Genomic DNA, 14,559 nt, shown 5'->3' on the forward strand with positions numbered 1-14,559 from the left:
CCGAAGGCAGATGTAATTCCAGCCTCCCAGCAGCCAGGGGGAGCCGTGGTGACGAGAGACGCTTCTTCCTCCTCCTCCTCCTCCTCTCTCGGGGGAGGACGGCAGGCATCCGTGAGACGACTTAAAAATAAAACCCGGGGAAGGTGATTGACGCGAGGGAGTGCACGGAGAGTGTGAAAACAGACGGAGGGAAGGACAAAGAAAGGAGAAACTGAATCAGCGTTTATTTATTTTTAAAACGTGTATCCAAGGGCTTCCTAGGAGTGGAATGTGTATCCGAGGATACTGATGCCTGGTGATGACTGAAAAAAATATGATGCCTGGTGATGACTGAGGACAAGAGGATACAGTCGAGCAACTTTTAAAGCTGATGTTTTTACATATTTTGCTTTCAAAATGAAAGCAGTTACAACTTCGTCAAGAGTCAAGTGGTCTGTAAATTATGCAATGACTGAGGATGAGAGGATACAGTCGACTCCAGCTACTTTTAAAGCTGATGTTTTTACGTATTTTGGTTTCAAAACAAATCAAAGCAGTGCCGACTTAGTCAAGAGTCATGTGGTCTGTAAATTCTGCAATGACTGAGGACGAGAGGATACAGACGACTCCAGCTACTTTTAAAGCTGATGTTTTTACGTATTTTGGTTTCAAAACAAATCAAAGCAGTGCCGACTTAGTCAAGAGTCATGTGGTCTGTAAATTCTGCAATGACTGAGGACGAAAGGATACAGACGACTCCTGCAGCTTTTAAAGCTGATGTTTGAACACATTTTGGTTTCAAAACAAATGAAAGCACTGATGCTTTTTTGGCATTTGAAACATGGTTCAACAGGATGGGCTCAGTGGGACAGCAGGTGGCAGTAGCGACTAACACTACGAAACAAATGTGGTACTTTTAAGCACTGCTTGTTTATCCATAAATGGTGTTGCGTCCTTCAAAAGCTTTCCAGATCCAGATGGTAATCTAGAACCACTCCGAGAATATAAATATCTGCCACATTGTTAAAAAATCTCAAATATATTAGTTAATATTATTAGCACCAGTTGTTGATACATCTAGATAAACAAACAATCCTGTTTTGAGGAAGTAAAAATTAAAGTAAAAATAGATTTATACTCTCTATATAACAGAGTAATGGCCCAAACCAAATGGAAATAATATCAGTGTTAGTATTTTGATTTCTTTTAAAATTTCCATTACGAAATAATTTGTATTTATAATGGTAGACAATTTTTTTAAGTTATATTTGAGCTATTTTCTATGTTTTCAGTATTTATTGGTATATTAAAAATATTCAATCACTAAAGATCTTAAGATAAAATAAAACACAACAAGACAAAAATAACCAACACAAAAAAAACCTTAAGCAGCAAATTTAAAATGTAATAAAAATGAATCAATAACATTTTAATGTTAGATATAAAATAATTTAAAAATATTTACCAAACCCTTTGCTTTTATCAATTAAAATTAAATATGCTTAAGAATTAAGTAATAGGGAAATAAGTACAGTTAGTAAACAAAATTAATTAAATTTAACAAAAAAAATTAAATAAAAAAAATACAAATAAAGAAATGTCAAATTAAAATCACAAAAATAAAAAAACATTATTTTTTTTACATTAAATTAATTCACTATAAAACAAGATGTTATTTTAAATATTTAAAGAGAGAAGTTTAATATTTATGAAAAATAATATTATTATACATTTATTTCAGAATAATACAAAAAATATATTTTAACTTGTTCCTACATGTTTTATTATTATTTATTATAGATATTCAATCCTTAAAACACTTGAAACGCAACAACAAAAGGTCAATCTTGACCTGCATTTCAAAATAAAAGCCTGAGTTCACCCTTTACTTCCTGTTCTTTCTTCTTTTACCGCCTCAGGGGAACAAATGCTCGGCCTTGGAAACGACACGTGTTTCCAGCTCTTGAGGATAAAAAAAACAACTATGCATGTACATGAGACTGTGTGTGTTTAATGATTCATGAGGAGAAAAGAGAAAACAGGAAAAAAAAAGATTGTCTGCATTTTAAATGATGCCGCGATCCTCAAAACGCTGTGTCATGATATCTCAGGGAGGAGGTTATAATATGCACGTCTGCTCGCGACAACAATGTCGAGGGAGATCTTTAGATGTTACGCTCGATGTTCACACGGCATTTAAAAGCTGTTTCGATATATATCCAGATGTAGCATGAAGCTATCAAATGCTACGTCACGTTATAGCTAAAGTAGCCTCCGTTTGTAGCAATAAAATCATCTCAAATAATCTGAATTTTCATACATTAGCTGTTGATTTACAGTGTAGATCAAATTAAATTTATTAAAGCAGTTTTTTTTTTTTTTTAGTTTTGCATTAATTTAACTACATTTAATGCAAAAAAGTAACAAAAACAGCTTAAGTAGCAAATCTAGTAATAAAGAAACAACTATTTAAATGAATAAATACAAATGTATGTTTCATTCTTTTATATAGAATTATTAAAATAAAATATTTGACAATTAAAATAATATATGCTTAAGAAATACAAGTTATACAACCAGTATATAATGTGCATTAAACCATTAATATTAATATTAAGTAAGATGAAGCCTAATACAAAACACAAAATAAACACCAATGACAATAAGGAATTCAATAAAAAATAAGTAAAATAAATATATAAAAACATTATTAATAAACATACAAATTTGAAAAAATCATTTACTATAAAACAGGAGGATGTTTTGAAGTCGAATTATAACAAAACAGAATGGATGCAAAACATGTCTATATCTAACTATCTATTAGCCATATTGACCTCATAATGTAGCCATTAGTATAGTGACGTAAACACAAGTTTATGTCAAATACTACAAACCACATGACTCTTGACGACAGAAATAAATACTACAAACCACATGACTCTTGACTACAGAAATAAATACTACAAACCACATGACTCTTGACTACAGAAATAAATACTACAAACCACATGACTCTTGACTACAGAAATAAATACTACAGACCAAACGACTCTTGACGAAGTCATAACTGCTTTATTTTGTTTTGAAACCAAAATAAGTAAAAACATCCGCTTTAAAACTTGCTGGAGTCCACTGTATCCTCTCGTCCTCAGTCATTCAATATTTACAGACCACATGACTCTTGACGAAGTCGTAACTGCTTTCATTTGTTTTGAAGTGAAATTATAACGACAAAGAATGGATGCAAAACATGTCTATATCTAACTATCTATTAGCCATATTGACCTCATAATGTAGCCATTAGCATAGTGACACAAACACAAGTTTATGTCAAATACTACAAACCACATGACTCTTGACTACAGAAATAAATACTACACACCAAATGACTCTTGACGAAGTCGTAACTGCTTTATTTTGTTTTGTTATTAAAATACGTAAAAACATCAGCTTTACAACTTGCTGGAGTCAACTGTATCCTCTCGTCCTCAGTCATTCAGTATTCACAGACCACATGACTCTTGACGAAGTCGTAACTGCTTTCATTTGTTTTGAAGTGAGATTATAACGACAAAGAATGGATGCAAAACATGTCTATATCTAACTATCTATTAGCCTTATTTACCTCATACTGTAGCCATTAGTATAGTGACGTAAACACAAGTTTATGTCAAATACTATAAATTAAAGTATACCATTCTATTTTTAAGTTAGAGTTTTTTTTTTTTTAATTGTTTGAAACTTTGAATCCAACCATTAGCATGTTAGCTTATGTACTTTAAGTGGGTTAGCATCACCGCTACAGGATTAGCTTGTCAACTGTACATCAGATACATTCAGTGTTCATGTGTGGTTTCTCTTTCTCGCACCGTTAAAAGCAAGTGAAGATGTGTTTACGCGGCTCCAAGTCTAAATATATTAACCCTGTAGAGGTTTGGACTGATTTCTTCTTCCATACGTTCCTCCGTGTGCTACAGATAAAGTGTCGTACTCTGTGGCCTTTAGAGCTGCTGCTGCCGCGCTAAGAATAACAGCAGCGTCCAGAGATTGTCTCGTCTGCTCGCACTCGCCGCCAAACTATTTCTGATGTGTTGGTCGTGACATTCTGTGAGTTCACTGTCGACACGGGTGTGAGAGGAAATATAGATGAAACGTTCGCCAACGTTTGGTCACAAGTTTACGTCAACGACTGCTGGGTTGATGTTACAAATGCTTAAAAATGTCTCTTTATGTATAGATTAGAATTAAATTTGACACTGATATCACGACATAGGAGTCAATTATTAGGGCTGTGTATTTGCAGGAATCTGGAGATATGATACGTATACAGGAGGAACAACGTGATATATTTCAATACTGTAGTAGCAAGGATATGTTTGTAGTATTGTCGAGTACTTGACTCTGGTGTTGCAGGATTTACAGACTTTAAAAGCTGCAGGAGTCGACTGTATCCTCTCGTCCTCAGTCATTGCAGAATCTACAGACCACATGCTTCTTGACAAAGTTGTAACTGCTTTCATTTGTTTTGAAACTAAAATATGTCCAAACGTCAGCTTTAAAAGCTGCTGGAGTCGACTGTATCCTCTCGTCCTCAGTCATTGCAGGATTTACAGACCACATGAATCTTGATAAAGTTGTAACTGCTTTCATATATTTTGAAACCAATGTCAAAACATCAGCTTTAAAAGCTGCTGGAGTCAACTGTATCCTCTCGTCCTCAGTGATTGCAGAATTTACAGACCACATGACTCTTGACGAAGTCCTTACTGCTTTCATTTGTTTTGAAACCAACGTTAAAACATCAGCTTTTAAAAGCTGCTGGAGTCAACTGTATCCTCTCATCCTCAGTTATCGCAGGATGCAATTGTTCGTTTAGCTGTCACAGATGTAATGACTGCTGCCATCTAGTGGCCGGTTAGGATAAAAAGTTTGCAACACAAAAATGAAAAAAAGTTGAGTAGTTGTAAATAAAATTTAAATTTTTTTTTCATACAAACTTGATCAAACTATAAAACCATCAAATAACCATGTTAAAAATAAAAATGGGATTTTGAAGCCAATAATTAAAAAAAAAAAAGAAATTAATTCCGCTAATATTTACATTACAATTGTAAATAACAAAACACATTATTTATATATTGCATACAACCTTTTTTGAAAAATTAAAGATAAAGGAACTATGATAAAACAAATAAAACATGATGTAAAATATGAACAAAATACATTGAATTATTATTATTATTATTATTACATGGAAACAGTGTCGTAATCTTTTCTTACGCCCCCTAGTCTTCATATCATTCAACAACACCCCTCGTATTCACACGACCCTTCACTCTATCGCCCCCCCAAACCTCCATCTCTCAGGACCCCCCGCCTGCACTAATGTGGAGGCCGACTCCGCCGGATGACATTACTCGGTGCTGCCTGCTGCTGGCCCCGTCTGCCTGCCTGGGGACCCTCAAATAAAACAGTGTAGGGGCCCGACTGACTGACATGGTCGCACACACACACACACACACACTCAGGATGTGATGCAAAGTGCATGTGTGTGTATTAGCGAGGAAGAATGTGTGTGGTTTCAGAGAGCGAGGGCCTCCCCAGCTGAGCCCTGTCAATCATTCATGACCCGACACTCGGAGAAAGCAGCCAAGGTGGACGGGAGCAGGCGGGAGGGAGACTGTGTTTGTGGGTTCTCCTTTTGTCTGATGGGAAGTGAGTCAAGAAGGGGCAAATGAGGAGCTGAAAGAAAGACAAGAATATTCCTGCTCGTGTGTGTGTGTGTGTGTGTGTGTGTGTGTGTGTGTGTGTGTGTGTGTGTGTGTGTGTGTGTGTGTGTGTGTGGTGTGAATAACGTCCTGCCTGGACCCTCGTTGCCTAAATTCAAAACCCCTTCACCCCGAACAAGTGACAAAAAGATAACCATGTTTCACTTCACCGCGCCGCACCTCCCTTCTCCCTCTCGTTTGCTTCCTCGTTCTGTTTCTTTTTCCTTTTTTTTTTCCTCCCTAAACACCCTTCCTTCCTTCCTTGCTTCCTCTGTCGCTCTTTCCACATGGCTGGCCATCCACTGCCATGTCCCGGAGGATGGGGGGGGGAGCTGTAGCAGCGGCAGCTTGGCAGGCTGTCAGGGGGACGCCGGAGAGCCAGGGACTCCGAGTGACTGGGAACAGGGGGTGACACGGGAGTTCGAGGGGGGGGGCAGGGGGGCGCTATTGTGGAATCCACCGCACTTTATTCGAATGCTGGTGAAACAACCGTCATCACTTTTATTGGTTTTTTATCTGCTGCCAAATTCTACTGTTTAATTAACAAACGATGTCCCATGATGCAACAATAATAGACTCAGGGACTCGTTCATTCCTCGTGATATTAAGATTGTTTAATTCTGAGTTTGGGGGCAGGAGTGAAGTGAAAAGATGATTCTGTTCCATGTTAATCTTTGTATCCTTTGTCTTTGTTATTTTTCTTTCATCTATGTTGTTTCTATCCATCTATCCATCCATCCATCCATCCATCCATCCATCCATCCATCCATCTATCCATCCAGCCATATATATATTAGTACTTATCCTACTAATTCTACTTCTAAATCTACTAGTGTTTCTACTAGTTATACTTATACTAGTACTACTTCTACTTCTACTAATATTTCTACTACTGCGTTAAGTAATTCTACTTTTACTACTACTTTTACTAATTATACTTTTACTACTAATTCTACTACTACATTTACTAATTCTACTTGTACTACTATTTCTAATACTACTTTTACTAATTATACTTTTACTACTAATTCTACTACTACTTTTACTAATTATACTTTTACTACTAATTCTACAACTACATTTACTAATTATACTTCTACTGCTATTTCTACTACTACTTTTTTTAATTATGCTTTCACTACTAATTCTACTACTACATTTACTAATTATACTTCTACTACTATTTCTACTACTACTTTTTTTAATTATGCTTTCACTACTAATTCTACTACTACATTTACTAATTATTCTTCTACTACTACTTTTACTACTAATACTTCTACTACTAATTCTACAATTCTACTACTAATTCTACTTCTGCTTCTACTACTTCTACTACTATTCTATTTACAATTATAATATTGCGTTCACTACTTATCCTTTTTTTTTATACTACTTATAATGGATATATATATATACATATATATATATATATATACTGTATATATATATATATATATATATATATGTATAAATGATATTATTATTTAGCAACAAGAAAAAAACTAAATAGTTAATTAAATTCACTAAATGACGATGAAAGACAACATGAAAATAAATATATAAAAACATCAAATGGAAGTATAATGATATAGAATGTAAAACTAAACATGTATCTATCATCCAAAAAAGAGTGAAGATTGAAAAGGAAGAAACGGACAAACATGTTTTTCTCCAGGTGTTGAGATAAAGGCTGTTATAATAAAAAGGTGGATCATCCCTCCATCAGTCGTTACTGGAGGAACAGGCTCGACCGGACCTCCTCATGTCCGACAGCGTGTTCCAATGTTCTCTCGTGAGAGAGAAACACACCTTCAGCAGAATACTTCCTGCTCTTCTTCTTCTTCTACCTTTTTTTTTTTTTAGTCTAAAACACCCGGGAGGCCCTCGTGACTCGCCATACGATACCGGAGCGTTTTTTTTCTTTTCTTTTCTCTTTGGTCTCCCTTCAAAACTCCCGCCACATCACACGCCAGCCTCATCCCAAAACAACAACATGACACTTTGCCGACCCGCGCTCCCTCATGCCTGACGGAGAGAAAAGGGAGGAGAGGAAAAAAAAAAAAAAAAAAGAAAAAAGATGACAGCAGCTTTAGATCTGACATCAAACGCTGGCGAGAGAGTGAGACGGCGAAAGGAGGGGGAGGGAGGGAGGAAAAAAGAAAAAAAAAACGGTTACAACTACGCCGTGACAGCTCGCAGCAAACGGCAACCCGTTCCTCTCCTCCTTCCATCCCTCCATCCATCTCCGTCCATCGCACAAGAAAAACACAAACGCAATAATATTAATGTATAGTTGTAGTGATGAGGCAACATTTTATATTTCTGTGGGGGAAGTTAAAGATTCAAAAATGTCGTAGTACTACTACAAATCTATACAGATTTGAGAGTTATTCACTGACGTTCATTTTAATGCAGATTTTGTGTCAAAGAATGCGAAAATAAGTATATAAAACCCTATAAAAAGATAAAATGAAGGCCCCAAAGAATATATGTATAAAGAAAAACAAAAACGTAATCCAATATATATTAAGTTTTGCAGCTGGTGAACAATTTTGTTTTGGTTTAATTGTGTTTTAATACTAAACACATTAAATATAATCCCTTTTAATAGAAAAATAGTAAAATCACATGTTAAACTAGCCAATAAAGTATAAATTCAATTTGACACACAAATGGAACTTTAACAAAAACTGCCATTTCAAGGCATAAACATGCAAAAAATAAACAATAATACTGTGAAACGTATACTCACAAAGTAATAAATAATCATAAAGCATCAAAATATGTTTTATCAAATGTACGATTCGGGCATTTAAAGGCAATTGACTGTTGAAAATATGAAAGAAAATATGATCAAACCGTTATATTGTTGCAAAAAGTTAATAGTGACTCAATTTTTTTTAAATTTCGTGATAAAATAAACCAAATTAATTGGTATTAAACAATTGCGGAGACTAAATAAATAAAAAAAACAGATACTGGTTCAGAATATATGTGATAACGGACTGGAATGAATCACAAAATAACAGTTTAAAGAACTAAGAACGTCGCTGAGAAAAACGTGTGGACGCAGAAGCAGCTCTTTCTCGTCCACTAAGGATTAAAGGGAAGAACCGTCGGGGTTTCGGCCTGTACCACCGCTTTGGCGCCGGCGCCTCGCTCCCCCGCGCCGGATCCACGCGCAGATACTTCAAGGCCAATTTCTCATTATAGCGCGAGGGGACGGGAGGCTTTCAAGACGGGTTCTTGAGAGAGAGAGAGAGATGGGGGGAGACTCGACCAGAGACGGAAGTGTGAGAAAGTAGATTAATAGCAATCACAAAGAAAACAGACAGCAGCTGATTTTTGAAACAAAGCCGAGTCGGAACATCAGTGAGCGTCTGGGAGAAGAAATCCGTCTCGTGAAAAAAAAGGACCTTGTATCCATTCACAGTCAGGAGCTACGACTCCATGCATTAGCCGTGCTTTCTGGCTCGCCTTTGAGGGCCGGACTCCACTTGAAGGACCGGGAACTGAAGGTGGTTTATGGAACAGAAGCGAGGATGTGACGAGTTCATAATCAAATACTACGGCCTTTGAAAGACGGAATGAAACGAGATCCAAAACAAACATGGACGTCGAGAGACTTTATGGAAACATGTTGATGCTGCAATATTTTTTTGGAATTATAAGTCGAACTTCTGCACTTTTGAGTGCGTCCCAATGAGCGGTGCGTGTAAATGTAGTGCACAATGAGCACTCAAATGGCCAGAAAATTGAGTGTGGATGGATTGATGGACACTTTCCACCCTCAATGGCCGCCATCTTAGTGACGCTAAACTGAAGCTATGTCGCTGACGACGCGTCTTCGGAGCAGATATCGGCGTTAAATGTCTTTAGAAAACACTAAATTTACCACAAAACAACACAATAAAACACAAATTAATAACTTGTTTCAATTGGCGAAAAGTGCTGTCACATGTCGAACATAGTTTTTCAACTTCCCGTTGCGATCAGTGTTAAAAAGTAGAAGAAGAAGAAGCTGTCGAGTCATTTCCTGTAAGTGTGTAGCAGTAGTGTTTGATTTGAGACACTGTTGAAATGTGCGCACTGGCCAAGTACGTGCACTATCTTAATGTGTACTATAAACTAGTGCACTCGATGAAGTGTGCGATTTGGGACACAGTCCATGTCATTTCAAACCAAAAAAATTGATAAATGAGTAAATAAAACACGTTCTCACGGTCAAGATTTTAGAAATATCGCTTAAAACTATGTTGAAAATGCACCTGTTATTCGACTTAAGAAAGTTTGGCTGAAATGATTCACAAATGTGACAAGAAAGGGTTTAAAAATTGGTCGAAAAAAAAAAGAAAAAAAAAAAAGGTCCTGTTTGTCCACTTCAGAAAGTATTCACTAATAAAGAAAATACTTTGAAATCATGAAATAAAAACCCATCTTCTATAACTTCTTGCAAATGTTTTTTAAAGAATAAAAATTGAAGATAAGTACGATAAAAGTCAGTCACTGGGGCCGTTTGTGGGTCTAGAACAAATTCAAAGCATCATAAAATTTTTGTCTAATAATTTTATAAATTTTATATTCAAACATTTGTTAAAATTCACTCCAGTCAGACGAGAAGTGAAGATGCTAACGGCTAAATTCCGAAACATTTTACTGTCCGTCCCACACAGCTGAGATTCCACAAATGGTTGTGATACCTTCACCACCATGTTCTAGAGGTCTATTGTATCTCCACCAAAAATACAGTGTAGAGAGACTGGCCAATAGGGGGCGTGGAGGAGCTCTAGACTCAAAAAAGCAAGGGCCACACACCGACAGTAGAAGACAGATGTGGGATTTTCTAGACCGGCCTCGGAAGAGTCTTAGTGCTAGCTAGCGGGTGGCAACTTGGAAGGATGGTTGGGGGGGCGAAGGGTGGTCCATGGTGAGTGAACCCTAGTGTCCTAAAAGGACTCACGATATGATCATAGAACCATGAACTACTGGAATAAAACACTTCAAAATGCCACCGTGTGCGTTGGCGCCGAGTACCGACTGTGGCATAGTTCAGTCTCAGTGCTAACCCATAAACCAGTAAAACCAGGACCACCTTCACTTCAGGTCTTCAGGAACAAGCGGTCGCCAACCAGTAATATGCACCTGAAGCTTCGAGGCGTAATGTAGATTTACGACTCATATCTGGGGCGTTGCCATTTTTAGACTCGTCCTCACTCCATTTCTGATGATTTGCAACAAAACTATCGAGCTCAGCGCGGCGGCAAAAAAAAATACTGAAGTCGACGTGTCTGTCCACAAATAGATCCATCTGGCGTCGCCATTTTTTTTCCCCTCAATTACTCCTCCAGTCAGCCAGCGTAACGATTTCTCTCTCAACCTAAATGCCAAGGGTTAGCCCCGCGTGGATGTGTTGTCAGCACGACCGAGTGTGTGTCCGTGCATACGCTGCCTCGGAATAATGTGTGCGTATGTGGCCGTGGAAAAAAGAACCAATGGTTTTTCGTGCTCACCGGTAGACTGGAGGGTCGCTCCTGTCCGTCTTCGTTGTTGGCTTTGCCGGGGTTGACTGGAGCCGGACATCGGTTTGGGTAGTTGTCCTGCTGGGCCTCCTTCAAGAGAGAAGACAATGGATTAAGTACCTTCCATTTTTTTTACGCAAAGACGAGAATGAATCGACAAAAAAAGGACCCAGATAAGGCAACCATGTTAAAGAAGAGCTACAAGTGTGCCTCCCTCATGCGCCAATTTGACTTTCCCCTAAAATTAGACCCCATTGTATGCGGATTGAGAGATGGTTTTAGGCTGTTTCCAGTACACTTGCCAAGCCTGAAATACATGTGAACTACCGACAAAACTTGCCAAGTTACTCAAACATAACCAAATAAATACAAATAGAATTCAGCGTTGAATATTTAGCGTTAATATTTCCCGTAAACTCAAATCGGTTCCAGTTGAAATACCACTCTGTAATAACAATTGTGTGCTACTAGTACGAGTACTATGAGATTGGAGAGCTAAGGCTACGACATCCTGGTTTAAAAAGATGTTGGGATACAGATTACATCGCGAAAGACGCAAATTTAACTTATGTATCGTTACTGCCTTACTACCTTATCGGTACGATGCGTTGAAATCCTCTTGTATTACAAGACGGCGCAGGAATTATAGTAGAAAAGATCGAAAAGAAATCCGATGCCAAGATGTTTGGCGAACATTTGTGGTTAAAAAATTTAGGGTAGCTAATTGGGGCTATGACATCATCAAAAAGCTACAGTTTGTTGATGCGGATATTGCAATTCTAGCAACTTTTGAAACGGGCAGTCTTGTGGTCTATCCATGACACATAAAAAGGCATCTTCGTGTGGATTGATCGTAAACTGTGTGGGTCTTAACATAGCTTCATTTTTTTCGTAATCCTCAAACACAGATAATCCGACAAACACAGGGCTAACTCTTGCTAAATTAGCACTGCCAGGAATACATGTGGTTCTATAGCTAAAGGTGACCGTCACCCCACCGCCGCCAACATTAACTTCCCACTAATGCCAAGGCGTGACAAACGATCCCAATTCATCTCCCTCCACGAATGATAACGGGAATGAAACGCGACACTTGACACACCCCCCAAAATATCGGGGGATTCTGTCGGAACACAATCTCGCGGCGCGACGGCCTTTCCACACAAACACGCGCCGTTGTCGGAGTCGTTTTCGCGCCGACGTGTAATCACAAGCCTATCTAGTGTAAACCAATTTTCCCTCCATTGTCAGAGGTGTTGAACTCTCCCTCTCTCCGCCATCTCCACCTCCGTCTCCCCCTTTCTTTTCCATTCACGGCGAGGTCGTTCCCGCGCGGCGTCGAGCGTCTGCCGCACAATGCCGACTTGTTAAGTAGCTTCGGAGTGGAAGGATTAGCAATAACCGATCGGGCCAAACCCAGCTGGAGATCTCACGTCAAGAGCCTGATGCGTTGGCAACAGGATGTGGAGATTATCCTTTATCGGAGGAAACACAAAGTGGATTGATTTGTTTGTGGTTTGGAATTATACGTCTGCTCAATTTGAAGCTTATGCTAGAAGCAACAAAAAAAAAAAAGGGAGAAAAAAAAGCCAATCATTCCTGCAAAGTTGCTCTAAAGTTGGTCTTAAATACATTCAGCCGGCGCCGAGATAGCGAAGGAGCCAAAAGTTAATGTATTCATCCATCCATTATTAAGAGATGGTAATGTGATGACCTTAAATGCCCAAGAGACGCTCCTTCAAATTCACGTTTTAATCATCGGCCAATTAAATTCTCCACGGCAGTCGTTTAAAAAAAAAAAAAAAAAAATGTTTCAAAAAGCTTTTCGTCTGAATCGTTTTTTTTTGGAGGGGTTCGTCTGAAATTGTTAGCGCTTGTAATGAAGTCCGATAATGGAGGTGACACGCTGATTAAAACACTGTGGATTCACGATTGTGAGCGTTTACACATATGGCCGCTCGTGCGTACAAATTGGTGGTCGGGATTCATTTTCGAGGGACGCCGTGATCCCGTGTTGAACCGAACGAAAGGTGTGACTTCCTTTAGCGCTGAAGGGTTCGTAGCTAAGAGTCGTAGCTTTATTTAACTTCCATGGTTTTGGAACTTCTATGTTAGAGTTTACACATTCGCTGATGACCCTGAATTGTCCAAATGTGTGATATTTCAAAACAAATAAAAGCAGTTGCGACTTCATCCTCATCCAAATATATCTTGCCATGACTAAGGACGAGAGGATACAGTCGACACCAGCAGCCTTGAACGTTGATGTTTGGACATATTTTGATTTTTAAACTAAACAAATGAAAACAGTTACGACTTCATCGTTATCCCGATAGATCTTGCCATGACTAAGGACGAGAGGATACAGTCCACCGTCGTCAAACACCTTTTGCAAAAAGCCACTGCTTTGACGCCCATTACGTAGGAAGTGCCCGAACTGAATTTGAAGGGGCGGGATCAAATGGCATTAGCACCCCAATGACTGAGGACGAGAGGATACAATCGACACCAGCAGCCTTGAACGTTGATGTTTGGACATATTTCGGTTTCAAAACTAAACAAATGAAAGCAGTTACGACTTCATCATCATCCCGATAGATCCTGTTATGACTAAGGACCAGAGGATACAGTCGACCGTCGTCAAACACCTTTTGCAAAAAGCCACTGCTCTTTGACGCCCATTATGTAGGAAGTGCCCGAACTGAATTTGAAGGGGCGGGATCAAATGGCATTAGCACCTCAATGACTGAGGACGAGAGGATACAGTCGACACCAGGAGCCTTCAACGTTGATGTTTGGACTTATTTGGGTTTCAAAAAAAAAAGAAAAAAGGAAGCAGTTACGACTTCATCGTCATCCCGATAGATCTTGCCATGACTAAGGACGAGAGGATACAGTCGACCGGTGTCAAACACCTTTTTCAAAAAGCCACTGCTCTTTTACGTAGGATGTGCTCGAACCGAATGGAGGAATCAAAAGGGTATTTAAAAAAAAATCTCATTACAAGCTCAAGGATGAGGACAGTAAGGAGAAAGAAAACCCAACCAAAAAGTGAAGGCATCACTAAAGAGCGGATAAAGTATGAAGTGGAGTACTTAAGGGCTGTTAGTAAAGGTTGAACATTGTTTGAATGATCCTCTGCCAAAGCAGCACTAACTTCGAGGAGCTCGGAAAAGGGGTGAAGGTGATTTTGATCCAGACATGAACAGCCGATCATTTTGAACAGGCTTTTTGAAAGGATTCAACAATGTCTTTACAGTTCTGGACGTGCCAAGGGTGAGTAAAAG

The 14,559-nt window shown here is 38.5% G+C and overlaps 1 protein-coding gene across 3 annotated transcripts in view; it reads right to left on the bottom strand.

The window, feature by feature from the left end:
- arid1b (AT-rich interaction domain 1B) overlaps positions 1 to 14,559 on the bottom strand; it is a 269,267-nt gene that overhangs the window by 151,529 nt on the left and 103,179 nt on the right. For all 3 annotated transcript variants that reach the window (XM_087780581.1, XM_087780582.1, XM_087780580.1), the window contains exon 4: positions 11,264 to 11,362. In XM_087780581.1, coding sequence (XP_087636707.1) covers positions 11,264 to 11,362 — 99 coding nt within the window. The remainder of the gene's footprint in view (positions 1 to 11,263; positions 11,363 to 14,559) is intronic.

This window comes from Callionymus lyra, chromosome 18 (genome assembly GCF_982586985.1).
Source record: "Callionymus lyra chromosome 18, fCalLyr1.hap1.1, whole genome shotgun sequence".
Taxonomy (NCBI): Eukaryota; Metazoa; Chordata; class Actinopteri; order Syngnathiformes; family Callionymidae; genus Callionymus; species Callionymus lyra.